General features: G+C 35.8%; 1 protein-coding gene across 4 annotated transcripts; it reads right to left on the reverse strand.

Moving 5' to 3' along the window:
• Window positions 1-3,847: 3,847 nt before the first annotated feature.
• On the reverse strand, window positions 3,848-24,986 carry CngB (Cyclic nucleotide-gated ion channel subunit B). 4 transcript variants are annotated; one of them, XM_081993007.1, is made up of 14 exons: window positions 24,890-24,986; window positions 23,797-23,951; window positions 21,955-22,077; window positions 21,670-21,898; window positions 21,060-21,260; window positions 19,727-19,961; window positions 15,770-15,922; window positions 14,871-15,062; window positions 12,500-12,681; window positions 8,958-9,121; window positions 8,682-8,889; window positions 4,709-4,880; window positions 4,566-4,651; window positions 3,848-3,915 (listed from the first exon to the last, which is right to left on the reverse strand). In XM_081993007.1, the coding sequence occupies exons 1-13, from the start codon at window positions 24,914-24,916 to the stop codon at window positions 4,572-4,574; spliced, it is 2,121 nt and encodes a 706-aa protein (XP_081849133.1). In that variant the 5' UTR covers window positions 24,917-24,986; the 3' UTR covers window positions 3,848-3,915; window positions 4,566-4,571. The 4 variants fall into 4 exon arrangements, with proteins under 4 accessions (XP_081849133.1, XP_081849134.1, XP_081849135.1 ...); XM_081993008.1 differs by lacking the exon at window positions 24,890-24,986 and adding an exon at window positions 24,727-24,874; XM_081993009.1 differs by lacking the exon at window positions 4,566-4,651.
• Window positions 24,987-25,812: the final 826 nt, after the last annotated feature.

Raw genomic sequence — 25,812 nt, forward strand, 5'->3', positions numbered from 1 at the left:
CTGATCTAGATCAGGGGACACGTTAGGTAAAGTTAATGGGGGAAAAAAAAACAAAATGGTCGCCATTTTTGTACGTCATTGGATAGCCAATGAAGTGGGCTTTCCAACGATATGTCAACATTGGTTGATTGGTTGCACCGTTTGGCCGTTAGAGGGCGTCAAAGTTAACCTAAGAAATTTTGAACTTTTCTGGTGCACTGTTTGATTCAAACCTAAATTACTCACTTATTTAAGGCATTTTCTAGAAACTTTTATACGTCAATGGATAGCCAATGAAATGGGCTTTCCGAAAATATGGCAACATTGGTTGATTGAGTGCACCGTTTGGCCGCTAGAGGGCGTTAAAGTTTACCTAAGAAATTTTGAAATTTTCTAGTGCACTGTTTGATTCAAACCTAAATTACTCACTTATTTAAGACACTTTGTTGAGACTTTTATATGTCAATGGATAGCCAATAAAAAGGGCTTTTCAAAAATATGACAACTTTGGTTGATTGGTTGCACCGTTTGGCCGTTAGAGGGCGTCAAAGTTAACCTAAGAAATTTTGAACTTTTCTGGTGCACTGTTTGATTCAAACCTAAATTACTCATTTATTTACGACACTTTCTAGAAACTTTAATACGTCAATGGATAGCCAATGAATAGGGCTATTCAAAAATATGGCAACATTGGTTGATCGGTTGCACCGTTTGGCCGCTAGAGGGCGTCAAAGTTTCCGCCCAAAATCTCGAAAACGGTTAAAGTTACAAAAAAACTGCAAAGAACCAAAAATGTTCCTGAGGAACCACCCAACCTGGCAACGCAACGCATTAACCTAAATTCGATTGCTGGTATACAGGGTGGACTGAAAATTGTTAGTGCGTCACTATTTTTGGTCACCCTGTACGCAATTTTTCAGTTAGAATTTTTTCAAACACCACAGGAAAGAGCAGGTCGAGAGGGTTAATTTGAGTGGTTGAACCACCCTGTAGTCCAAAAAATAACCGAGATACGACACTTTGAAATTTTCGCAAACAATAATTTGAAATAGTAAATTTCCTAATTTTGCGCGCCAGTAAATCGACCGGTAAACTGAGTGAAAATAGGCGATTTCCAATGGCACGCTCCACTTGGAAATACAAAAAAAAAAAAAAACAGAAATTCTAACCTTAAAATTCCGTCCGTTAACCTCAAAAAAAAGTTGGATTACGTCATAGTTTTCAATTGTTTTCGGACCGTTCTAGTTCAATTTCGGTCCGTCGACGCGCGTAATTGAAACAAGCGACAGTCGACCGACACTTCCTGTGTTTTTGTTTCGCGACTTTCTTTTGTTTTGCGACAAACTGCGTCGCTGCAACTTTGACAGCTGCTCGCGCCGTCCCTATGACAGCTAGCGCCCTCTGCGACGCGTCATTCGAAAGCTCCGGAAGTCCCCTTTCTGTTGTGTAAGGGCAACTTTTTCGCTCCGACCCATCCTAAGCGAGTTACGGAGCTTAGAAGCGCATGCTGCACGGCCAAATTTGCTCGCTAAACAGAAAGTGAAAAATTCAAAGTGTCATATCTCGGTTATTTTTTGGACTACAGGGTGGTTCAACCACTCAAATTAACCCTCTTGACCTGCTCTTTCCTGTGGTGTTTGAGAAAAAATGCTAACTAAAAAATTGCGTACAGGGTGACCAAAAATAGTGACGCACTAACAATTTTCAGTCCACCCTGTATACCAGCAATCGAATTTAGGTTAATGCGTTACGTTGTCAGGTTGGGTGATCCGTTAGGAACATTTTTGCCCTCTTGGAATTTTTTGGTAACTTTAACCGTTTTTGAGATTTTTGCCAAAAACTGCTTTAACGCTCTTTCGACTGGTTTTGGTGTGTTTGACGCCCTCTAGCGGGCAAACGATGCGAGTTATCAGGTCGTGTGATCATATTTTTGGATAGCTCACAGTCTGGGCTATCTTTGACGTTCAGTGACATTTTGACGTCAAGTGTCAAATAAGCGAGTTATTCAAGGTCAAAGCGAAAAGTGTCAAAAACAACTGTTTTTAGTCTGTTAGGTGTACCTTTAGCGCCCCCTAACGGGCAAACGATGCGAGTTATCAGGTCATGTGATCATATTTTTGGAAAGCCCTCACTGTGAGCTATCTTTTTGCTTCAGTGTCATTTTGACGTCAAGTGTCAAATAACCGAGTTATTCAAGGTCAAAGCGAAAAGTGTCAAAAACAACTGTTATTGGGCTGTTTCGGTTTCTGAAAACGTCATTTTTAACGTTTTTCTGTGCTTTTTCAATTTTTTTATTTTTTTAGTTTATTTTTAATTTTTTTTGTTTTTCGACTTTTTAAAAACGTTTGAGAGGTAATTTTTAACGTTTTTCTGCACTTTTTTCAATTTTCTACTTTTTTTAGTTTATTTTTAATTTTTTTTTGTTTTTCGACTTTTTAAAAACGTTTGAGAGGTCATTTTTAACGTTTTTTCTGCACTTTTTTCAATTTTCTACTTTTTGCTGTTTATTTTTTAATTTTTTTGTTTTTTGACTTTTTAAAAACGTTTGAGAGGTAATTTTTAACGTTTTTCTGCACTTTTTTCAATTTTCTACTTTTTGCTGTTTATTTTTTAATTTTTTTGTTTTTTGACTTTTTAAAACGTTTGAGAGGTAATTTTTAACGTTTTTCTGCACTTTTTTCAATTTTCTACTTTTTTTAGTTTATTTTTAATTTTTTTTGTTTTTCGACTTTTTAAAAACGTTTGAGAGGTCATTTTTAACGTTTTTCTGCACTTTTTTCAATTTTCTACTTTTTGCTGTTTATTTTTTAATTTTTTTGTTTTTTGACTTTTTAAAAACGTTTGAGAGGTAATTTTTAACGTTTTTCTGCACTTTTTTCAATTTTCTACTTTTTTTAGTTTATTTTTAATTTTTTTTGTTTTTCGACTTTTTAAAAACGTTTGAGAGGTCATTTTTAACGTTTTTCTGCACTTTTTTCAATTTTCTACTTTTTGCTGTTTATTTTTTAATTTTTTTGTTTTTTGACTTTTTAAAAACGTTTGAGGGGTCATTTTTAACGTTTTTCTGCACTTTTTTCAATTTTCTACTTTTTTAAGTTTATTTTTAACTTTTTTGATTTTTGACTTTTTAAAAACGTTCGAGAGGTCATTTTTAACGTTTTTCTGCACTTTTTTCAATTTTCTACTTTTTTTAGTTAATTTTTATTTTTTTTTGTTTTTTGACTTTTTAAAAACGTTTGAGAGGTCATTTTTAACGTTTTTCTGCACTTTTTTCAATTTTCTACTTTTTGCTGTTTATTTTTTAATTTTTTTGTTTTTTGACTTTTTAAAACGTTTGAGAGGCCATTTTTAACCTTTTTCTGCACTTTTTTCAATTTTCTACTTTTTTGAGTTTATTTTTAATTTTTTTTTGTTTTTCGACTTTTTAAAAACGTTTGAGAGGTCATTTTTAACGTTTTTCTGCACTTTTTTCAATTTTCTACTTTTTGCTGTTTATTTTTTAATTTTTTTGTTTTTTGACTTTTTAAAAACGTTTGAGGGGTCATTTTTAACGTTTTTCTGCACTTTTTTCAATTTTCTACTTTTTTAAGTTTATTTTTAACTTTTTTGATTTTTGACTTTTTAAAACGTTCGAGAGGTCATTTTTAACGTTTTTCTGCACTTTTTTCAATTTTCTACTTTTTTTAGTTTATTTTTTATTTTTTTTGTTTTTTGACTTTTTAAAAACCTTTGAGAGGTCATTTTTAACGTTTTTCTGCACTTTTTTCAATATTCTACTTTTTTTAGTTTATTTTTTAATTTTTTTTTTTCGGTTTTTTTAAAAAAATTTGAGAGGTCATTTTTAGGGTTTTACAGGAAAAAAAAACACTTTTTTGATAAAATCCAATAAATTTATTGACAACTTGATTCTGCATTCTGGTTAGTCGTTGAACGGACCTGAAAAAAAAAAAAATAAAATAATAATATTATTTTATTATTTAATATTCCCCGAGGAATATTCCTGGCATATTCCCCAAGGAATATGCGTTAAAAAGTGCGTTTTTAGTACTTTTTCCTGTCAATTACTTTAATTATTCATAAAAACCCCATTTAAGGCATATTCAGGGAATATTCCCTGGGGAATATTCCTGGCATATTCCCCAAGGAATATGCGTTAAAAAGTGCGTTTTTAGTGGTTTTTCCTGTCAATTACTTTAATTATTCATACAAACCCCATTTAAGGCATATTCAGGGAATATTCCATGGGGAATATTCCTGGCATATTCCCCAAGGAATATGCGTTAAAAAGTGTATTTTTTGTGGTTTTTTTCTGTCAATTAAGTTAATTATTCATACAAACCCCATTTAAAGCATATTCAGGGAATATTCCCTGGGGAATATTCCTGGCATATTCCCCAAGGAATATGCGTTAAAAAGTGCGTTTTCAGTGGTTTTTCCTGTAAATTAAGTTAATTATTCATACAAACCCCATTTAAAGCATATTCAGGGAATATTCCCGGTGGAATATTCCTGGCACATGCCAGGCATATTCCCCAAGGAATATGCGTTTAAAAACGTGTTTTTAGCGGTTTTTTTGTCCAAATTACCTTCGTTTACACAGTATCTTCAAAAACTATACCGTACTTGGTTAGTTTGTTAGTGTGCGGCTCATGCAAAACAAATTTCGAATTTTCTAAAAAAAAAAAAAAAAAAATTTTTTTTTTTTTTTTTTTTTTCCAAGATTACTCACTTAAATTGTGACGTGCGCGTGACGTGTCGGCGCACGCGCCGCCATTTTGACAGTTCCGAAACGTCGGCAAACTGTTTCGGTACTTGAATCGGGCGTTTTCGGGTCGCGACTTCGGACCTTGTCGGCTGCCGTACCTCAGCAATCGGTTCGACTTGGAGTCGGGCGGTAGTACCTGTTGGCCGGTACCACCGTGAAAAGTCAAAATTTTTGAAAATTAACCTCAGAAATGGGTTCCCCGACCCCGAATTAGTCGAAAACGAGATACTACTGGGTGGTACCAGTTTTCAATTTAACTAAGTGGTACCATGGTACCGGTGGTACCAGGAGTGGAAAAATTGCAATTTTTGACTTTAAACCCTTCAGTCAGCTTGGACAAGGTTAGTAAACCCGGTACCATCGTTTGGGTACTTTAAAAACTCATGGTACCACCTTAAAAAAGTAATTTTTTTCAAATCTAACCTCAGAAATGGGTTCCCCGACCCAAAATTAGTCGAAAACGAGATACTACTCGGTGGTACCATATTTCAATTTACCCAAGTGGTACCATGGTACCGGTTGTACCAGGAGTGGAAAAATTGCAATTTTTTTACTTTAAAACCCTTCAGCCAGCTTGGACAAGGTTAGTAAACCCGGTACCATCGTTTGGGTACTTTAAAAACTCATGGTACCACCTTAAAAAAGTAATTTTTTTCAAATCTAACCTCAGAAATGGGTTCCCCGACCCAAAATTAGTCGAAAACGAGATACTACTCGGTGGTACCATTTTTCAATTTACCCAAGTGGTACCATGGTACCGGTGGTACCAGGAGTGGAAAAATTGCAATTTTTTACTTTAAAACCCTTCAGCCAGCTTGGACAAGGTTAGTAATCCTGGTACCATCGTTTGGGTACTTTTAAAACTGATGGTACCACCTTAAAAAAATAAATTTTTTAAAATCTAACCTCAGAAATGGGTTCCCCGACCTAAAATTAGTCGAAAACGAGATACTACTCGGTGGTACCAGTTTTCAATTTACCCAAGTGGTACCATGGTACTGGTGGTACCAGGAGTGGAAAAGTTGCAATTTTTTACTTTAAAACCCTTCAGCCAGCCTGGACAAGGTTAGTAAACCCGGTACCATCGTTTGGGTACTTTTAAAACTGGTGGTACCACCTCAAAAAAGTAAAAATTTTAAAATCCAACCTCAGAAATGGGTTCCCCGACCCAAAATTAGTCGAAAACGAGATACTACTCGGTGGTACCATTTTTCAATTTACCCAAGTGGTACCATGGTACTGGTGGTACTAGGAGTGGAAAAATTGTAATTTTTTACTTTAAAACACTTCAGCCAGCTTGGACAAGGTTAGTAAACCCGGTACCATCTTAAGGGTACTTTTAAAACTCATGGTACCACCTTAAAAAAGTACAATTTTTAAAATCTGACCTCAGAAATGGGTTCCCCGACCCAAAATTAGTCGAAAACGACATACTACTCGGTGGTACCATTTTGAGAATTTTGTGGGTACCATCATTGAGGTGGTACCATAAAAAACCTGTCCGCCATCTTGAATTGTTGCTTATTACCATACTGAAGTAGTGCGTTGCCGCGTTGGAGAGGTCTCGTTAAGCCTGGACTGTGATTGGTCGAGTTTTGCGTTAAAAAAACAAAATGGCTGCCAAAAATCCAAGATGGCGGCCGAAATTAAAAAATCGATATTATACTCGTTTTCGACTAATTTGGGGTCGGGGAATTCATTGGAACTGTCAGTTTGACGTTAACTGTCACTGGAAGGGAGAAAATCCAAGATGGCGGCCAAAAATAAAAAAATTTTTTTATTATGACAGTTGGGTTGGAATTTTGCAAATAATTTTAGTTTCTTTGAATTCCTTGACCTGAAATTAGTAGAAAACGAGTTTAAACTCGATTTTTTTGGTGAAATTCAAAATGGCGGTTTTGGGCGCCATTTGCAATTTCTGTCATTTTGAGTGGAGATAAAGGGGTCGTGTTTGTACTCGTTTTCGACTGATTCGAGGATGCCGAATCGATCTGTACACTCAGAATTGACGTACTTTTCACTCGGATCGAGTTTTCACAAAATTCAAGGTTAAAAATGTGTTTTTTTAAGTGAAACTCGCTTAGTTTTTGAGATATCGTAAAACCGAGTGCACCAGAGGCTTTTCTGGAAAATTTTAACATAAAATGACGGTTAGACGGACGTTCTACCTCAAAAAGCAAGAAAGTTGGTTTTTAGTGTGGAAAAGACACTTTCCCCGCAACTTTTCTGTTTTTCCACTTGGACCCCCCGAGTGACCAGTCGTTTTCGACTAATTTGGGGTCGCCGATTTCAATTCCGCACTCAGAATTGACGTATCTCTTAACCTAGCCGAGTTTCTGCAAAAAAGAACGATAAAAAGTAAGATTTTAGGTGTAACTCGCTTGGTTTGGGAGATATCAGAAAACCGACTTCACCGGTGTGTTTTCCGAGAAATTTTAACATAAAATGACGGTTAGACGGACGTTCTATCTTAAAAAGCAAAAAAGTTGGTTTTTAGTGTAGAAAAGACACTTTCCCCGCAACTTTTTTGTTTTTCCACTTGGACCCCCCGAGTGACCAGTCGTTTTCGACTAATTTGGGGTCGCCGATTTCAATTCCGCACTCAGAATTTACGTATCTCTTAACTTGGCCGAGTTTCTGCTAAAAAAAAACGATAAAAAGTAGGATTTTATGTGAAACTCGCTTAGTTTTGGAGATATCGTAAAACCGAGTGCACCGGTGGCTTTTCTGGAAAATTTTAACATAAAATGACGGTTAGACGGACGTTCTATCTTAAAAAGCAAAAAAGTTGGTTTTTAGTGCGGGAAAGACACTTTCCGCACACAACTTTAATATCGATGCACTTACACCCCTCGAGTTTGTACTCGTTTTCGACTAATTTGGGGTCAGGGAATCCATTGCAACTGTCAGTTTGACGTTAACTGTCACTGGAAGGGAGAAAATCCAAGATGGCGGCCAAAAATAAAAAAAAATGTTTATTATGACAGTTGGGTTGGAATTTTGCAAATAATTTTAGTTTCTTTGAATTCCTTGACGTGAAATTAGTAGAAAATGAGTTCAAACTCGATTTTTTTGGTGAAATTGAAAATGGCGGTTTTGGGCGCCATTTGCATTTTCTGCCATTTTGAGTGGAGATAAAGGGGTCGTGTTTGTACTCGTTTTCGACTAATTCGAGGATGCCGAATCGATCTGCACAGTCAGAATTGACGTACTTTTCACTCTGGTCGAGTTTTCACAAAATTCAAGGTTAAAAATGTGTTTTTTTGGGCTAAACTCGGTTAGTTTAAGAGATATCGTAAAACCGAGTGCACCGGTGGCTTTTCTGGAAAATTTTAGCATAAAATGACGGTTAGACGGACGTTCTAGCTTAAAAAGCAAAAAAGTTGGTTTTTAGTGTGGAAAAGACACTTTCCCCGCAACTTTTCTGTTTTTCAACTTGGACCCCCCGAGTGACCACTCGTTTTCGACTAATTTGGGGTCGCCGATTTCAATTCCGCACTCAGAATTTACGTATCTCTTAACCTGGCAGAGTTTTTGCTAAAAAAAAATTATAAAAAGTAGTATTTAAAGTGAAACTCGGTTAGTTTTAGAGATATCTTAAAACCGAGTGCACCAGAGGCTTTTCTGGAAAATTTTAGCATAAAATGACGGTTAGACGGACGTTCTAGCTTGAAAAGCAAGAAAGTTGGTTTTTAGTGCGGGAAAGACACTTTCCGCACACAACTTTATTATCGATCCACTTACACCCCTCGAGTTTGTACTCGTTTTCGACTAATTTGGGGTCAGGCAATCCATTGCAACTGTCAGTTTTACTCTAACTGTAAGGGAAAAAATCCAAGATGGCGGCCAAAATTTAAAAAATCCAGATTATACTCGTTTTCGACTAATTTGGGGTCGGGGAATCCATTCCAACTGTCAGTTTGACGTTAGCACTCACCTGAAGAACGGCGTCGAGCAATTTCGCGTGGCGTTCGGGCGATTCCGGATTATTGATCACGATCATGTTGTCGCGCTCCATCGCGGCGTTTTTGCGCATCAGCTGTTTCGCTTTTTTGTTGAGCAATTCCTGCGCTTCCGGATAATGGGACAGCGCCTGATTCAGACTGGTTTTGTCCAGCACAAACAGGTTCGAGTAGCCGTACGATCTGGAATATTCGATGACGTTGTGCGCAACGTCAAACTGACGCTAATTTGACAGTTTTTTGACACTCACCTGACGTCTGCGGTGCGTCGATTCATTCCGGGTATGCCGAGCAAACTGATTTCGCCAAAAACGCTGCCTTCGGACAGTGTTGCCAACACTTCGCGGCCCGTCGGGCCGCCCAACACTTGCACTTTGCCCGACTGCACAATGTACATTTCGGTGCCGATGTCGCCCTGAAAAAAAAACATTTTTTTTTGAAAATTAACACCGGAAATGGATTCACCGACCCCGAATTAGTCGAAAACGAGTATAATCTTGATTTTTTAAATTTTGGCCGCCATCTTGGATTTTCTCCCCTCCAGTGACAGTTAGAGTGAAACTGACAGTTGTAATGGATTCCCCGACCCCAAATTAGTCGAAAACGAGTACAAACTCGAGGGGTGTAAGTTGAGCGATATTAAAGTTGTGTGCGGAAAGTGTCTTTCCCGCACTAAAAACCAACTTTTTTGCTTTTCAAGCTAGAACCTCCGTCTAACCGTCATTTTATGCTAAAATTTTCCAGAAAAGCCACCGGTGCACTCGGTTTTACGATAACTCTAAAACTAACCGAGTTTCACATAAAATCCTACTTTTTATCGTTTTTTTTTAACAGAAACTCGGCCAAGTTAAGAGATACGTAAATTCTGAGTGCGGAATTGAAATCGGCGACCCCAAATTAGTCGAAAACGACTGGTCACTCGGGGGGTCCAAGTGGAAAAACAAAAAAGTTGCGGGGAAAGTGTCTTTTCTACACTAAAAACCAACTTTTTTGCTTTTTAAGATAGAACGTCCGTCTAACCGTCATTTTATGTTAAAATTTCTCGGAAAACACACCGGTGAAGTCGGTTTTCTGATATCTCCCAAACCAAGCGAGTTACACCTAAAATCTTACTTTTTATCGTTCTTTTTTGCAGAAACTCGGCTAGGTTAAGAGATACGTCAATTCTGAGTGCGGAATTGAAATCGGCGACCCCAAATTAGTCGAAAACGACTGGTCACTCGGGGGGTCCAAGTTGAAAAACAAAAAAGTTGCGGGGAAAGTGTCTTTTCTACACTAAAAACCAACTTTCTTACTTTTCAAGCTAGAACGTCCGTCTAACCGTCATTTTATGCTAAAATTTTCCAGAAAAGCCTCTGGTGCACTCGGTTTTACGATATCTCTAAAACTAACCGAGTTTCACATAAAATCCTACTTTTTATCGTTTTTTTTTAGCAGACACTCGGCCAGGTTAAGAGATACGTAAATTCTGAATGCGGAATTGAAATCGGCGACCCTAAATTAGTCGAAAACGACTGGTCACTCGGGGGGTGCAAGTTGAAAAACAAAAAAGTTGCGGGGAAAGTGTCTTTTCCGCACTAAAAACCAACTTTCTTGCTTTTCAAGATAGAACGTCCGTCTAACCGTCATTTTATGGTAAAATTTTCCAAAAAAGCCACCGGTGCACTCGGTTTTACGATATCTCTAAAACTAACAGAGTTACACCTAAAAAAACTAATTTTTAACCTCAAATTTTGTGAAAACTCGATCCGAGTGAAAAGTACGTGAATTCTGACTGTGCAGATCGATTCGGCATCCTCGAATCAGTCGAAAACGAGTACAAACACGACCCCTTTATCTCAACTCAAAATGGCAGAAAATGCAAATGGCGCCCACAACCGCCATTTTGAATTTCACCAAAAAAATCGAGTTTGAACTCGTTTTCTACTAATTTCACGTCAAGGAATTCAAAGAAACTAAAATTATCTGCAAAATTCCAACCCAACTGTCATAATGAACATTTTTTTAAATTTTTGGCCGCCATCTTGGATTTTCTCCTTTCCAGTGACAGTTAACGTCAAACTGACAGTTGCAATGGATTCCCTGACCCCAAATTAGTCGAAAACGAGTATAAACTCGATTTTTTAAATTTTGGCCGCCATCTTGGATTTTTGGCAGCCATTTTGTTTTCTTACCGCAAAATTCGACCAATCACAGTCCAGTCTTACCAAGTCCTCTCCAACGCGGCATCGCACAACTACAATGTGGTAATCAGCAACAATTCAAGATGGCGGACAGGTTTTTTAAGGTACCACCTCAGTGATGGTACCCACAAAATTCTCAAAATGGTACCACCGAGTGGTATCTCGTTTTCGACTAATTTTGGGTCAGGGAACCCATTTCTGAGGTTAGATTTTAAAAATTTTCTTTTTTTCAGGTGGTACCATCAGTTTTAAAAGTACCCAAACGATGGTACCGGGTTTACTAACCTTCTCCAAGCTGGCTGAAGGGTTTTAAAGTAAAAAATTGCAATTTTTCCACTCCTAGTACCACCAGTACCATGGTACCACTTGGGTAAATTGAAAAATGGTACCACCGAGTAGTATCTCGTTTTCGACTAATTTTGGGTCGGGGAACCCATTTCTGAGGTCAGATTTTAAAAAAATTACTTTTTTAAGGTGGTACCATGAGTTTTAAAAGTACCCTAAAGATGGTACCGGGTTTACTAACCTTGTCCAAGCTGGCTGAATAGTTTTAAAGTAAAAAATTGCAATTTTTCCGCTCCTGGTACCACCGGTACCATGGTACCACTTGGGTAAATTGAAAAGTGGTACCACCGAGTAGTATCTCGTTTTCGACTAATTTTGGGTCAGGGAACCCATTTCTGAGGTCAGATTTTAAAAAATTTACTTTTTTAAGGTGGTACCATGAGTTTTAAAAGTACCCTTAAGATGGTACCGGGTTTACTAACCTTGTCCAAGCTGGCTGAATAGTTTTAAAGTAAAATATTGCAATTTTTCCGCTCCTGGTACCACCGGTACCATGGTACCACTTGGGTAAATTGAAAAATGGTACCACCGAGTAGTATCTCGTTTTCGACTAATTTTGGGTCGAGGAACCCATTTCTGAGGGCAGATTTTAAAATTTTTACTTTTTTAAGGTGGTACCATCAGTTTTAAAAGTACCCAAACGATGGTACCGGGTTTACTAACTTTGTCCAAGCTGACTGAAGTGTTTTAAAGTAAAAAATTGCAATTTTTCCACTCCTGGTACCATCAGTACCATGGTACCACTTGGGTAAATTGAAAAATGGTACCACCGAGTAGTATCTCGTTTTCGACTAATTTTGGGTCGGGGAACCCATTTCTGAGGTTAGATTTTAAAAATTTTACTTTTTTAAGGTGGTACCATCAGTTTAAAAGTACCCAAACGATGGTACCGGGTTTACTAACCTTGTCCAAGCTAGCTAAATGGTACCATCGAGTAATATCTCGTTTTCGACTAATTTGGGGTCAGGGAATCCATTGCAACTGTCAGTTTGACGTTAACTGTCACTGGAAGGCAGAAAATCCAAGATGGCGGCCAAAATTTGAAAAATCAAGTTTATACTCATTTTCGACTAATTTGGGGTCAGGGAATCCATTGCAACTGTCAGTTTGACGCTAACTGTCACTGGAAGGCCAAAAATCCAAGATGGCGGCCAAAATAAAAAAAAATCGAGATTATACTCGTTTTCGACTAATTTGGGGTCGGGGAATCCGTTTTTGGTGTTAATTTTCGAAAATAACGACCCGAAACCGGTAAAAATACGTACTTTTTTGCAAATTACGTCGTCGGGAAGGTAGATGACGCTTTTCAGCTCGAGAACCAGTTCTCTGCGCAGCGCTTCGTCGCAATCGGCAAACAGTTTCACTTTGCTCAAAGTGTTGATGTGCACGTTGATGGCAATGTCCGTTTTCATTTTGTGCGGCAAACAGTCCATTATGTTCTTCTCGTCTTGGAAGAAAAAAAAATTTGAAATTGTGACCCACTTCTAACTCTCCCAACTCGCTTATTTGTCGTCCAATCGAAAAAACCTTAAGAAGTAAAGTTGTAGAGAATGACATTCTCTACAATAAACATTCTAAGGGTTTTTGCCGTAAATGGTCAAATAAGCGAGTTATCCAGGAAAAACTGCGCTGAAGCACCAAAGTGATTTAACACCAACTTCTAACTCTCCTAACTCGCTTATTTGTTCTCCAATCAGAAAAACCTTAAGAAGTAAAGTTGTAGGGAATTTCATTCTCTACAATAAACATTCTAAGGGTTTTTGACGTAAACTGTCAAATAAGCGAGTTATTTCATGGGAAACGGTAAAATTGCACCGCGTATACATCCACCAACATTTTTAGACTTTCTGTACATTTTTTAGAACTTGGCAACATTTTTAGACTTTCTGTACATTTTTTAGAACTTGGCAACATTTTTAGATTTTCTGAACATTTTTTAGAACTTGACAACATTATTAGAACTTGACAACATTTTTAGACTTTCTGAACATTTTTTAGAACTTGACAACATTTTTAGACTTTTTCAACATTTTTTAGAACTTGACAACATTTTTAGACTTTCTGAACATTTTTTAGAACTTGACAACATTTTTAGACTTTTTGAACATTTTTTAGAACTTGACAACATGTTTAGACTTTTTGAACATTTTTTAGAACTTGACAACATTTTTAGAACTTGTCAACATTTTACGTTTTTTGGGTCTAAAAACCTAAAAACACAGTTCTAAGGTGTTTAGAAGTGTTTGTAGACCATTTCCAAGCAAGTAGAACTTTTGAACATTTTTAGAACTTTTCAACATTTTACGTTTTTTGGGTCTAAAAACCTAAAAAACACAGTTCTAAGGTGTTTAGAAGTGTTTGTAGACCATTTCCAAGCAAGTAGAACTTTTGAACATTTTTAGAACTTTTCAACATTTTACGTTTTTTGGGTCTAAAAACCTAAAAAACACAGTTCTAAGGTGTTTAGAAGTGTTTGTAGACCATTTCCAAGCAAGTAGAACTTTTGAACATTTTTAGAACTTTTCAACATTTTACGTTTTTTGGGTCTAAAAACCTAAAAAACACAGTTCTAAGGTGTTTAGAAGTGTTTGTAGACCATTTCCAAGCAAGTAGAACTTTTGAACATTTTTAGAACTTTTCAACATTTTACGTTTTTTGGGTCTAAAAACCTAAAAAACACAGTTCTAAGGTGTTTAGAAGTGTTTGTAGACCATTTCCAAGCAAGTAGAACTTTTGAACATTTTTAGAACTTTTCAACATTTTACGTTTTTTGGGTCTAAAAACCTAAAAAACACAGTTCTAAGGTGTTTAGAAGTGTTTGTAGACCATTTCCAAGCAAGTAGAACTTTTGAACATTTTTAGAACTTGTCAACATTTTACGTTTTTTGGGTCTAAAAACCTAAAAAACACAGTTCTAAGGTGTTTAGAAGTGTTTGTAGACCATTTCCAAGCAAGTAGAACTTTTGAACATTTTTAGAACTTTTCAACATTTTACGTTTTTTGGGTCAAAAAACCTAAAAAACACAGTTCTAAGGTGTTTAGAAGTGTTTGTAGACCATTTCCAAGCAAGTAGAACTTTTGAACATTTTTAGAACTTTTCAACATTTTACGTTTTTTGGGTCTAATAACCTAAAAAACACAGTTCTAAGGTGTTTAGAAGTGTTTGTAGACCATTTCCAAGCAAGTAGAACTTTTGAACATTTTTAGAACTTGTCAACATTTTACGTTTTTTGGGTCTAAAAACCTAAAAAACACAGTTCTAAGGTGTTTAGAAGTGTTTGTAGACCATTTCCAAGCAAGTAGAACTTTTGAACATTTTTAGAACTTTTCAACATTTTACGTTTTTTGGGTCTAAAAACCTAAAAAACACAGTTCTAAGGTGTTTAGAAGTGTTTGTAGACCATTTCCAAGCAATTAGAACTTTTGAACATTTTTAGAACTTTTCAACATTTTACGTTTTTTGGGTCTAAAAACCTAAAAAACACAGTTCTAAGGTGTTTAGAAGTGTTTGTAGACCATTTCCAAGCAAGTAGAACTTTTGAACATTTTTAGAACTTGACAACATTTTTAGACTTTTTGAACATTTTTTAGAACTTGACACCATTTTTAGACTTTCTGAACATGTTTTCGAGTTACCTAAGGTACGTTGAGTCTCCCACGTGTAACTGAACCACAATTTGACACGTCTCTGCATGTCGGGCGGCAAATTCATGCGTCTCATGTATTCCAACGTTTCGTCGACCAGTTTCCGGTACTCGGTCTTCGATCTAGTGGCCGTCGATATGATGTCCCTGATCTGGCCAATCAGAAGAGCGAACACGAACACACCTGAGAAAATTCAAGATGGTGGCCAAAATTTAAAACTCGGTTAGTTTTTGAGATATCGTAAAACCGAGTGCACCGGTGGCTTTTCTGGAAAATTTTAGCATAAAATGACGGTTAGACGGACGTTCTAGCTTGAAAAGCAAGAAAGTTGGTTTTTAGTGTAGAAAAGACACTTTCCCCGCAACTTTTTTTGTTTTTCAACTTGGACCCCCCGAGTGACCAGTCGTTTTCGACTAATTTGGGGTCGCCGATTTCAATTCCGCACTCAGAATTTACGTATCTCTTAACCTGGCCGAGTTTCTGCTAAAAAAAAAACGATAAAAAGTAAGATTTTAGGTGTAACTCGCTTGGTTTGGGAGATATCAGAAAATCGACTTCACCGGTGTGTTTTCCGAGAAATTTTAACATAAAATGACGGTTAGACTGACGTTCTAGCTTGAAAAGCAAGAAAGTTGGTTTTTAGTGCGGGAAAGACACTTTCCGCACACAACTTTAATATCGATCCACTTACACCCCTCGAGTTTGTACTCGTTTTCGACTAATTTGGGGTCAGGGAATCCATTGCAACTGTCAGTTTTACTCTAACTGTCACTGGAAGAGAGAAAATTCAAGATGGCGGCCAAAATTTAAAAAATGGAGATTATACTCGTTTTCGACTAATTCGGGGTCGGGGAATTCAAAAATCCTAAAATGGCGGTCGTGTCACTCACCCATCAACCATGAGAACGTCATAAAAATGTACTCCAACTCCTGCGACGGTTTCGGATTTTTGCCAATCGACGTGGCCGTTTTGGTGGCAAAATAGAAACATTTGATGTAGGCGTTGCCCTCGCCGTTGAAAACGAAATCGTTACTTCCGATACCTGAAACGGCAACAAAAAGTAGAAGAAACGCAGTTTTTGTAGACTTTTTCGAACATTTTTTAGAACTTTTGAACATTTTTCGGTTTTTAAGTCTAAAAACCTGAAAAACACAGTTCTAAGGTGTCTAGAAGGGTTTTTAGACCGTTTCCAAGCAAGTAGAACTTTTGAACATTTTTAGAACTTTTCAACATTTTCCAGTTTTTTAGTCTAAAAATCCAAAAAACATAGTTCTACCATGCTTAGAATCATTTTTAGACCGTTTCCAAGCAAGTAGAACTTTTGAACATTTTTAGAACTTTCCAACATCTTCCAGTTTTTTAGTCTAAAAATCCAAAAAACATAGTTCTACCATGTTTAGAATCATTTTTAGACCGTTTCTCAGCAAGTAGAACTTTTGAACATTTTTAGAACTTTTCAACATTTTTCGTTTTTCAAGTCTAAAAACCTAAAAAACATAGTTCTATCATGTTTAGAATCATTTTTAGACCGTTTCCAAGCAAGTAGAACTTTTGAACATTTTTAGAACTTTTCAACATTTTTCGTTTTTCAAGTCTAAAAACCTAAAAAACACAGTTCTAAGGTGTCTAGATGTGATTTTAGACCGTTTCTAACAAAGTAGAACTTTTAAACATTTTTAGAACTTTTCAACATTTTCCAATTTTTTAGTCTAAAAATCCAAAAAACATAGTTCTACCACGTTTAGAATCATTTTTAGACCGTTTCCAAGCAAGTAGAACTTTTGAACATTTTTAGAACTTTTCAACATTTTGTTGTATTTTAGTCTAAAAACCTAAAAAACACGGTTCTAAGGTGTCTAGAAGTGTTTTTAGACCGTTTCTAACAATGTAGAACTTTTAAACATTTTTAGAACTTATCAACATTTTTCAGTTTTTTAGTCTAAAAATCCAAAGAACATAGTTTTACCATGTTTAGAAATGTTTTTAGACAGTTTCCAAGCAAGTAGAACTTTTGAACATTTTTAGAACTTTTCAACATTTTCCAGTTTTTTGTCTAAAAATCCAAAAAACATAGTTTTACCATGTTTAGAAGTGTTTTTAGACAGTTTCCCAGCTAGTAGAACTTTTGAACATTTTTAGAACTTTTCAACATTTTGTTGTATTTTAGTCTAAAAACCTAAAAAACACAATTCTAAGGTGTCTAGAAGTGTTTTTAGACCGTTTCTAACAAAGTAGAACTTTTAAACATTTTTAGAACTTTCCAACATTTTCCATGTTTTTAGTCGAAAAATCCAAAAAACATAGTTCTACCATGTTTAGAATCATTTTTAGACCGTTTCCAAGCAAGTAGAACTTTTGAACATTTTTAGAACTTTCCAACATCTTCCAGTTTTTTAGTCTAAAAATCCAAAAAACATAGTTCTACCATGTTTAGAATCATTTTTAGACCGTTTCCAAGCAAGTAGAACTTTTGAACATTTTTAGAACTTTCCAACATCTTCCAGTTTTTTAGTCTAAAAATCCAAAAAACATAGTTCTACCATGTTTAGAATCATTTTTAGACCGTTTCCAAGCAAGTAGAACTTTTGAACATTTTTAGAACTTTTCAACATTTTGTTGTATTTTAGTCTAAAAACCTAAAAAACACAATTCTAAGGTGTCTAGAAGTGTTTTTAGACCGTTTCTAACAAAGTAGAACTTTTAAACATTTTTAGAACTTTCCAACATTTTCCAGTTTTTTAGTCGAAAAATCCAAAAAACATAGTTCTACCATGTTTAGAATCATTTTTAGACCGTTTCCAAGCAAGTAGAACTTTTAAACATTTTTAGAACTTTTCAACATTTTGTTGTTTTTCAAGTCTAAAAACCTAAAAAACATTGATCTAAGGCGTTTAAAAGCATTTTTAGACAGTTTCTAACAAAGTAGAACATTTGAACATTTTTAGAACTTTTCAACATTTTGATCTTTTTCAAGCTTAAAAACCGGGAAAACATAGTTCCAAGGTGTTTAGTGTGTTTTTAGACTGTTTTCTAGCAAGTAGAACTTTTGAACATTTTTAGAACTTTTCAACATTTTCCAGTTTTTTTGTCTAAAAATCCAAAAAACATAGTTCTACCATGTTTAGAATCATTTTTAGACCGTTTCTCAGCAAGTAGAACTTTTGAACATTTTTAGAACTTTTCAACATTTTTCAGTTTTTTAGTCTAAAAATCCAAAAAACATAGTTCTACCATGTTTAGAATCATTTTTTGTTTTAGGGTATTTTTAGACCGTTTCCGAGCAAGTAGAACTTTTGAACATTTTTAGATCTTTCCAACATTGTACGTTTTTTGGGTCTAAAAACTTAAAAAACACCGTTCTAAGGTGTTTAGAAGTGTTTTTAGACTGTTTCAAAGCAAGTAGAACTTTTGAACATTTTTAGAACTTTTCAGCATTTCACGTTTTTTAGTCTAAAAACCACAAAAAAATGGTTTTAAGGAGTTTTAGGGTGTTTTTAGACCATTTCCAAGCAAGTAGAACTTTTAAACATTTTTAGAACTTTTCAACATTTTGTTGTTTTTCAAGTCTAAAAACCTAAAAAACATTGATCTAAGGCGTTTAAAAGCATTTTTAGACAGTTTCTAACAAAGTAGAACATTTGAACATTTTTAGAACTTTTCAACATTTTGATCTTTTTCAAGCTTAAAAACCGGGAAAACATAGTTCCAAGGTGTTTAGTGTGTTTTTAGACTGTTTTCTAGCAAGTAGAACTTTTGAACATTTTTAGAACTTTTCAACATTTTCCAGTTTTTTTGTCTAAAAATCCAAAAAACATAGTTCTACCATGTTTAGAATCATTTTTAGACCGTTTCTCAGCAAGTAGAACTTTTGAACATTTTTAGAACTTTTCAACATTTTTCAGTTTTTTAGTCTAAAAATCCAAAAAACATAGTTCTACCATGTTTAGAATCATTTTTTGTTTTAGGGTATTTTTAGACCGTTTCCGAGCAAGTAGAACTTTTGAACATTTTTAGATCTTTCCAACATTGTACGTTTTTTGGGTCTAAAAACTTAAAAAACACCGTTCTAAGGTGTTTAGAAGTGTTTTTAGACTGTTTCAAAGCAAGTAGAACTTTTGAACATTTTTAGAACTTTTCAGCATTTCACGTTTTTTAGTCTAAAAACCACAAAAAAATGGTTTTAAGGAGTTTTAGGGTGTTTTTAGACCATTTCCAAGCAAGTAGAACTTTTAAACATTTTTAGAACTTTTCAACATTTTGTTGTTTTTCAAGTCTAAAAACCTAAAAAACATTGATCTAAGGCGTTTAAAAGCATTTTTAGACAGTTTCTAACAAAGTAGAACATTTGAACATTTTTAGAACTTTTCAACATTTTGATCTTTTTCAAGCTTAAAAACCGGGAAAACATAGTTCCAAGGTGTTTAGTGTGTTTTTAGACTGTTTTCTAGCAAGTAGAACTTTTGAACATTTTTAGAACTTTTCAACATTTTCCAGTTTTTTTGTCTAAAAATCCAAAAAACATAGTTCTACCATGTTTAGAATCATTTGAGACCGTTTCCAAGCAAGTAGAACTTTTGAACATTTTTAGAACTTTTCAACATTTTCCAGTTTTTTAGTCTAAAAATCCAAAAAACATAGTTCTACCACGTTTAGAATCATTTTTAGACCGTTTCCAAGCAAGTAGAACTTTTGAACATTTTTAGAACTTTTCAACATTTTGTTGTTTTTCAAGTCTAAAAACCTGAAAAACACAGTTCTAACGTGTTTTAAAGTGTTTTTGGACAGTTTCTAACAAAAGTAGAACTTTCGAACATTTTTTAGAACTTTGACAACATTGTTAGCGTACCTTCGTAGATCGAGAAGGCGTAGTAGGCGCAGGCGTTCAAATGGATCAGGTACATCATGTAGATGAACGTTTTGGTGATGCGGATCGTGTACGGATTGGCCAGACGGCGATCGATCAAACTGAAAAATTCCCAAAACGTGTGCATTTTGCACAGGCGCGGCCAACGTAGAATCACCAGATCCGGTCCGGTCACCAAATAGAGGAGATCGAGCGGCAACAGCGCCACCACGTCCAACTGAAAATAGTTCTAAAGTGTTTTTACAATGTTTCCGAGCAAGTAGAACTTTTGAACATTTTTAGAACTTTCCAACATTTTACGTTTTTTGGGTCTAAAAACCTAAAAAACACCGTTCTAAGGTGTTTAGAAATGTTTTTAGACCGTTTCCAAGCAAGTAGAACTTTTGAACATTTTTAGAACATTCCAACATTTTACGTTTTCTGGGTCTAAAAAACACCATTTTAAGGTGTTTAGAAGTGTTTTTAGACCGTTTCCAAGCAAGTAGAACTTTTGAACATTTTTAGATCTTTCCAACATTTTACGTTTTTTGGGTCTAAAAACCTAAAAAACACCGTTCTAAGGTGTTTTGAAGTGTTTTTAGACCGTTTCCTAAGAAGTAGAACTTTTGAACATTTTTAGAACTTTTCAACATTTCTCGTTTTTTAGTCTAAAAACCACAAAAAAATGGTTTTAAGGAGTTTTAGGGTGTTTTTAGACCGTTTCCGAGCAAGTAGAACTTTTGAACATTTTTAGAACTTTTCAACATTTTACGTTTTTTGGGTCTAAAAACCTAAAAAACACCATTCTAAGGTGTTTAGAAGTGTTTTTAGACTGTTTCCAAGCAAGTAGAACTTTTGAACATTTTTAGAACATTCCAACATTTTACGTTTTCTGGGTCTAAAAAACACCATTTTAAGGTGTTTAGAAGTGTTTTTAGACCGTTTCCAAGCAAGTAGAACTTTTGAACATTTTTAGATCTTTCCAACATTTTACGTTTTTTGGGTCTAAAAACCTAAAAAACACCGTTCTAAGGTGTTTTGAAGTGTTTTTAGACCGTTTCCTAAGAAGTAGAACTTTTGAACATTTTTAGAACTTTTCAACATTTCTCGTTTTTTAGTCTAAAAACCACAAAAAAATGGTTTTAAGGAGTTTTAGGTTGTTTTTAGACCGTTTCCGAGCAAGTAGAACTTTTGAACATTTTTAGAACTTTCCAACATTTTACGTTTTTTGGGTCTAAAAACCTAAAAAACACCATTCTAAGGTGTTTAGAAGTGTTTTTAGACCGTTTCCAAGCAAGTAGAACTTTTGAACATTTTTAGAACTTTTCAACATTACCTTGAAATGTTTGTTTTTCACATAGTTTTGTATCAGCAACGTTTTGTCGGTCACCCAGAAACCCTCGTGCAGATATTTGACGCGCGGCTGTATCAACAACATGTCGATGACGTAGATTAGATCGCTGACGTAGTCAAACAACATCCAATAGGAACGATTCTCGTCGGTTTGGTAGGGGAAAGTCGATCTGAGGGGAATCACCTGAAAATTCCAACTTTCTACATTTTTTTGGTTATTTTAGAACATTTCAAGATTTTGTAGAACTTTACAACATTTTGTAGATCTTTTCCAACATTTTTAGACATTTTAGAACTTTACAACATTTTGTAGAACTTTTGCAACATTTTGAACATTTTAGCACATTTCAACATTTTGTAGAACTTTCCCAACATTTTTCGACATTTTAGAACTTTACAACATTTTGTAGAACTTTTGCAACATTTTTAGATTTTGGGCAACATTTTGAACATTTTAGCACATTTCAACAATTTGTAGAACTTTCGCAACATTTTTCGACATTTTAGAACTTTACAACATTGTGTAGAACTTTTCCAACATTTTTAGACATTTTAGAACTTTACAACATTTTGTAGAACTTTTGCCAACATACCCAAGCGTTGTAGAGTAGCGTCAAAGTGACCACGCACATCCAAACGACGTAGGCACGTCCGTTCGGATCGATAATTTCAACATGGCGGAAACATCGATACAAACATGGCGCAGTCGCCATTTTGTCGTGCGGCTCGTCGTCGACGTATCGATCGGAAAACGACGCGCTCAATCTCGTCTGTCGACCGTCAATCGGGCTTTTGCTCGGTTCGTCCATTTCGGTCGTCGAACTGTCAAATGTGACGTCTGACAGTTTTGACAGAAAAATCGACTTTTGACAGCTCACCTCACAGATGACGGCGTGTCCGGTGCGTCGAGCCGATCGCGCACCGTACGCGCTCTAGTCGAGAACGCGTCCACCAGATGGCGGATACGGTCCTGGATGAACTGATGATGGCCTTCGGGTGTGCTACGGAACATTTTTTAGAACTTGAGCAACATTTTAGAACTTTTGAACATTTTTAGAACTTTTCAACATTTTACGTTTTTTCGGTCTAAAAACCACAAAAAAATGGTTTTAAAGAGTTTTAGGGTGTTTTTAGACCGTTTCCAAGCAAGTAGAACTTTTGAACATTTTTAGAACTTTACAACATTTTCCGTTTTTTTCGGTCTAAAAACCACAAAAAAATGGTTTTAAAGAGTTTTAGGGTGTTTTTAGACCATTTCCAAGCAAGTAGAACTTTTGAACATTTTTAGAACTTTACAACATTTTCCGTTTTTTCGGTCTAAAAACCACAAAAAAATGGTTTTAAAGAGTTTTAGGGTGTTTTTAGACCATTTCCAAGCAAGTAGAACTTTTGAACATTTTTAGAACTTTTCAACATTTCTCGTTTTTTAGTCTAAAAACCACAAAAAAATGGTTTTAAAGAGTTTTAGGGTGTTTTTAGACCATTTCCAAGCAAGTAGAACTTTTGAACATTTTTAGAACTTTTCAACATTTCTCGTTTTTTAGTCTAAAAACCACAAAAAAATGGTTTTAAAGAGTTTTAGGGTGTTTTTAGACCGTTTCCAAGCAAGTAGAACTTTTGAACATTTTTAGAACTTTTCAACATTTTACGTTTTTTGGGTCTAAAAACCTAAAAAACACAGTTCTAAGGTGTTTAGAAGTGTTTGTAGACCATTTCCAAGTAAGTAGAACTTTTGAACATTTTTAGAACTTTTCAACATTTCTCGTTTTTTTAGTCTAAAAACCACAAAAAAATGGTTTTAAGGAGTTTTAGGGTGTTTTTAGACCGTTTCCAAGCAAGTAGAACTTTTGAACATTTTTAGAACTTTTCAACATTTTACGTTTTTTCGGTCTAAAAACCACAAAAAAATGGTTTTAAAGAGTTTTAGGGTGTTTTTAGACCGTTTCCAAGCAAGTAGAACTTTTGAACATTTTTAGAACTTTACAACATTTTCCGTTTTTTCGGTCTAAAAACCACAAAAAAATGGTTTCAAAGAGTTTTAGGGTGTTTTTAGACCATTTCCAAGCAAGTAGAACTTTTGAACATTTTTAGAACTTTTCAACATTTTCCGTTTTTTCGGTCTAAAAACCACAAAACAATGGTTTTAAAGAGTTTTAGGGTGTTTTTAGACCATTTCCAAGCAAGTAGAACTTTTGAACATTTTTAGAACTTTTCAACATTTTCCGTTTTTTCGGTCTAAAAACCACAAAAAAATAGTTTTAAAGAGTTTTAGGGTGTTTTAGACCGTTTCCAAGCAAGTAGAACTTTTGAACATTTTTAGAACTTTTCAACATTTCTCGTTTTTTAGTCTGAAAACCACAAAAAAATGGTTTTAAAGAGTTTTAGGGTGTTTTTAGACCGTTTCCAAGCAAGTAGAACTTTTGAACATTTTTAGAACTTTTCAACATTTTACGTTTTTTTCGGTCTAAAAACCACAAAAAAATGGTTTTAAAGAGTTTTAGGGTGTTTTTAGACCGTTTCCAAGCAAGTAGAACTTTTGAACATTTTTAGAACTTTTCAACATTTTCCGTTTTTTTCGGTCTAAAAACCACAAAAAATGGTTTTAAAGAGTTTTAGGGTGTTTTTAGACCGTTTCCAAGCAAGTAGAACTTTTGAACATTTCTAGATTTTCTGAACATTTTAGAACTTTTGCAACATTTTTCTCTGAAATGTGAACTTACGCGGTATCCGACGAGGTCTCTGATGGGTCATTGATGGGTCTGACCTCCACCACTTTGCTGGTACCCTCCAATGGTTCGGTGCACCAAGATGGCGGCGCGTGCGTCGTCTTTTCGGGAATTTGATCGAGCGACAGTTTTTCCGGGTACACCATTCTCTGCGCAAAAACAATTCATCGTTTGGCCGCTAGAGGGCGTCGAAAATTCCCATCAAACTTTGACAGCTCCTAACTCGGTTACTATGACAGTTAGGCGGGTCGTTTAAACGTCAAAATGTTTGACAGGATCTTGACTTTCTTTTGTTTTCTTGGAAATTTTTTGAAAAATTTCCAAATAACCGAAATACCGGCCCTGGAAGGTGTCAAACTTTGACAGCTCATAACTCGGTTACTATGACAGTTAGGCGGGTCGTTTAAACGTCAAAATGTTTGACAGAACCTTAACTTTCTTTTGTTTTCTTAGAAATTTTTTGAAAAATTCCCAAATAACTGAGATACCGGCCTTGGAAGGTTTTGACTGCTGTCAAACTTTGACAGCTCATAACTCGGTTATTATGACAGTTAGAAAAGTCGTTCAAACGTCAAAATGTAGCCCATCAAATGGGCTTTCCATTGACATATAAAAGTTTCCACAAAGTGTCCCAAATAAGCGAGTTATTTAGATCCAAACAATTTCCCTCTCATCCAGATTTCTAATAGTGCACCCAACTGTTCAACCCTTAATAACTCCCTTATTTGGCAATTTAGGGTGAAAGTCCTCAGAATGGAAAAGATAGAGCATGAAAAGGGCTTTCAGAAAACACCATAAAATAAGTCAGTTAGTTGCGCGGTTTGGCCGCTAGAGGGCGTCGAAAATTCAATCGCGAATATCTCCGAAACTAGACGAGTTAGAGGGTTGAAATTTCGATACGAATACAATGGTGTGTTGACTTACCCATCGACGTCTAAAGTAAACAAATGTCGCGATAAAAACAAATGATAACGAACGAAATGCACCGAATCGACCGGTCCGAATTGGGACGCACGCAAATCGGTCCCAATTTAGGCAAAGTGGGCAATAAGAAACCAAAATGGGGGGCAATTGATGGGTTTTTTACCTTTTTCAGGCGACGAATGGCGTCCATTTCTGGCTAAAATGGCCGTGCGTCACGTGATCGCCCACCAAACTGAGGAGGAAAGTGGTTTTCCGCCCCCCCCACCCCCTCCAGCGCTTTCCCCCCCCCCTCCCCTCCCGGGGCTTCTTTCCCCTCCCCCCCACCCTCGCTACGCGAGAAAACTGGAAAATCGAAACGTTTTCCGGCCGGAAAGTGGGATATCTGGTCGCGATGGCGACTGGACGGTCCCGTCACCGTTTCGGCCCTGTAAATCCCTGAGGAGGCCTTTGAGGGCAGAAACGCTCTGATACAATCTTGTAGGGAATTTCATTCCCTACAACTTACATTCTCTACACTTTTTCGGTAGCTCCTCGAATAACGGAGCTACGCCCAGTCAAAGTGGAGTTATTTGAAAAAAACAGTTTGGTGCGTCCTGTCACCGTTTTTGTCCTGTAAATCCCTGAGGAGGCCTTTTAGGGCAAAAACGCTCTGACGCAATCTTGTAGAGGAGGAAATTCCCTACAACTTTCCTTTTCTACACTTTTTCGGTAGCTCCCTCAATAACGGAGCTACGTTGAGTCAAAGTCTTGAAAGTCCCGAAAGTTCCAAAAGCTTCTAAAACCTTCTACGATGTTCTAGAAGGTTTCAGCAATTTTTAGATGATTCTAGAATGCTCTAGATGGTTCTAGAAGGTTTTAGAATGCTGCGGAAGGTTCCAGAAGCTTCTAAAACCTTCTACGATGTTCTAGAAGATTCTAGAAGGTTTTAGATGATTTTAGAATGTTCTAGATGGTTCTAGAAGGTTTTAGATGATTTTAGAATGTTCTAGATGGTTCTAGAAGGTTTTAGATGATTTTAGAATGTTCTAGATGATTCTAGAAGGTTTTAGATGATTTTAGAATGTTCCAGATGATTCTAGAAGGTTT

The sequence above is a fragment of the Ips typographus genome, linkage group LG15, assembly GCF_016097725.1.
Source record: "Ips typographus isolate SLU linkage group LG15, UJ_Ityp_2.0, whole genome shotgun sequence".
NCBI classification, from domain to species: Eukaryota; Metazoa; Arthropoda; class Insecta; order Coleoptera; family Curculionidae; genus Ips; species Ips typographus.